The 2,127-nt window shown below is 38.2% G+C and overlaps 1 protein-coding gene across 1 annotated transcript; it reads left to right on the forward strand.

The window, feature by feature from the left end:
* On the forward strand, nucleotides 1-936 carry msgn1 (mesogenin 1). Its single transcript, NM_001045639.1, is given in 1 exon segment — nucleotides 1-936. A coding segment is annotated over 1 exon segment (519 nt). The 5' UTR covers nucleotides 1-56; the 3' UTR covers nucleotides 576-936.
* Nucleotides 937-2,127: the final 1,191 nt, after the last annotated feature.

The raw sequence follows: 2,127 nt of genomic DNA on the forward strand, positions 1-2,127 counted from the left end.
ATTGGACTTGCGCAAGAAGCTCCTGGTTGGAACCATTTAGGAAGGTCTTGCTACTGATGGAGACTCTGCACCATCCACTGGTAAAAATGGAAGATGACTATGCCTTGAGTTCAGACTCTGAGCCAAATTCTTCTTGCATGGCCAGCACTTGGGATTGGAAAAATAATGATGAGCGCTACTCACTTAGCCAGACCCCATCACCTCAGAGTTTGTCCCCGGCAGTCTCCTACGAGTCTCCTTATTCCTCCAGCTCACACACCCAAGGTCTGGAGGAGATGCCATTTAGCTACAGCTTGCTACAATATCCTTCACTTTGCCACGGAGACAACGGAGATCTCACTAAGAAGGATCATGGGCATAAACCTTCCATGACAGTCCAACGTAGGAGAAAAGCCAGTGAGAGGGAGAAGCTACGCATGAGGGCAATCGCTGAGGCCCTTCACACCCTGCGCAACAATTTACCCCCAATGTACAGCCAAGGGAGACAACCACTCACCAAAATCCAAACCTTAAAGTGCACCATCAACTACATCAGTGAACTCACAAACCTGCTCCAGTGCTCCAAGAGAGTGTGAGCTTGCTTACTAATGATACAGGAACTGAGGACTACTGGGTTTAACTTGGGACAAGCCAGTTTTCTGCTGATGGACATGTGTTTGGGGTCTTCTGCCATATGGAGATATCTCAACTGACACACAAGGCTGGATTTACTTAGTCGTTCTGCTAAGCAGCCTCTAAATACTCTTTAATGTGAAGAGGTAAAAATGACTTAAAGACTCTATTTCTTACGCCTGCCCCTGCCATGATTATGTGTGCAACTGCTGTAAATACCCCATGGTTTGTGTATATTTGATAATTACCCTTTATCTTTTGCTTATTTATAACAATACAGTCATGTTCATTTTAAATTGGTAAATAAAAAGACTAGTAACTTAATTTTTTACATTTATTACTTTGTCTTTTTAAGTTATGTACTCTCATAATTATAAATGCACTGATTCCTTTCTTAAGCAAGGAAATAATTAGCTAAAAAATATTTAAAGTATCTATCATCTATCTATCTATCTATCTATCTATCTATCATCTATCTTTCTTTCTATCTATGTATCATCTATCTATCTATCTATCTATCTATCTATCTATCTATCATCTATCTATCTTTCTTTCTATCTATGTATCATCTATCTATAATCTATCTATCTATCTGTCTATCATCTATCTATCTATTTATCTATCTATCTATCTATCTATCTATCTATCCATCTGTTTCTGTCTTTTTATATGTCTCTGCCAATTTATCTGTAACATTAGCTACTTATATAACTGCTACTAATCTATTAATCTGACTATTCTTCTATAAATTTGTCTGTATGTCTATGTATCTCAGCCTGCTCTATTTACCTATATATTTGAGCCTATTAATCTGTTTTTCTTTCTGTTATTGACTTATTCATCTACAGTGTATGTATTTATATACATCTATATAATACACAAGTGCCATGAATATGCTGTAAATGATATCTTTCCTATTTTACAAGGAGTTACATTGGTAACTATATCCAACTAACTCTATTTCTCTATCTATTTACTTTTCTCTACTTTTTGTATGTACAAATTATGTCTGTCTATTATGTGTATCTGATTGTCTTTGTATATCTATCTACCTACCTGTCTGTCTGTCCGTCTATCTCTCTACCTATCTATCTGCCTATCAGCACTGGGCTGAACGGTTGAGGAAGAAGCAGGGTGAATCATTGATGTCCTGGCCTGGCGAGGAGCTATATAGAAGGGCCAGAACACAGAACACACAAGTAGAATGGGGGCGTGCTTAGCACCCCCCCACCATTGTGCCCTAGATACTAGCCTCTACTGCCTGCCCCTAGTTCTGGCCCTGCTATCTATCTATCTATCTATCTATCTAAATATCTATCATGTATCAGTCTTTTCTATTATCTTTCTAATGTACCTCTTTTATTGCATTACGTTAGAAAGTGTTACTACATTAATCAGCACTGTACATTAGGGTATCTATCTATCTATCTATGGAAATGTACCGAGCAAAGTTAAATCTCCCAAGGAGCAGTGGGATGAATGGGAATGTTTGCGGATGCGGCTATTGTAACATGC

The sequence above is a fragment of the Xenopus tropicalis genome, chromosome 5 (assembly GCF_000004195.4).
Source record: "Xenopus tropicalis strain Nigerian chromosome 5, UCB_Xtro_10.0, whole genome shotgun sequence".
In the NCBI taxonomy this organism is placed as follows: Eukaryota; Metazoa; Chordata; class Amphibia; order Anura; family Pipidae; genus Xenopus; species Xenopus tropicalis.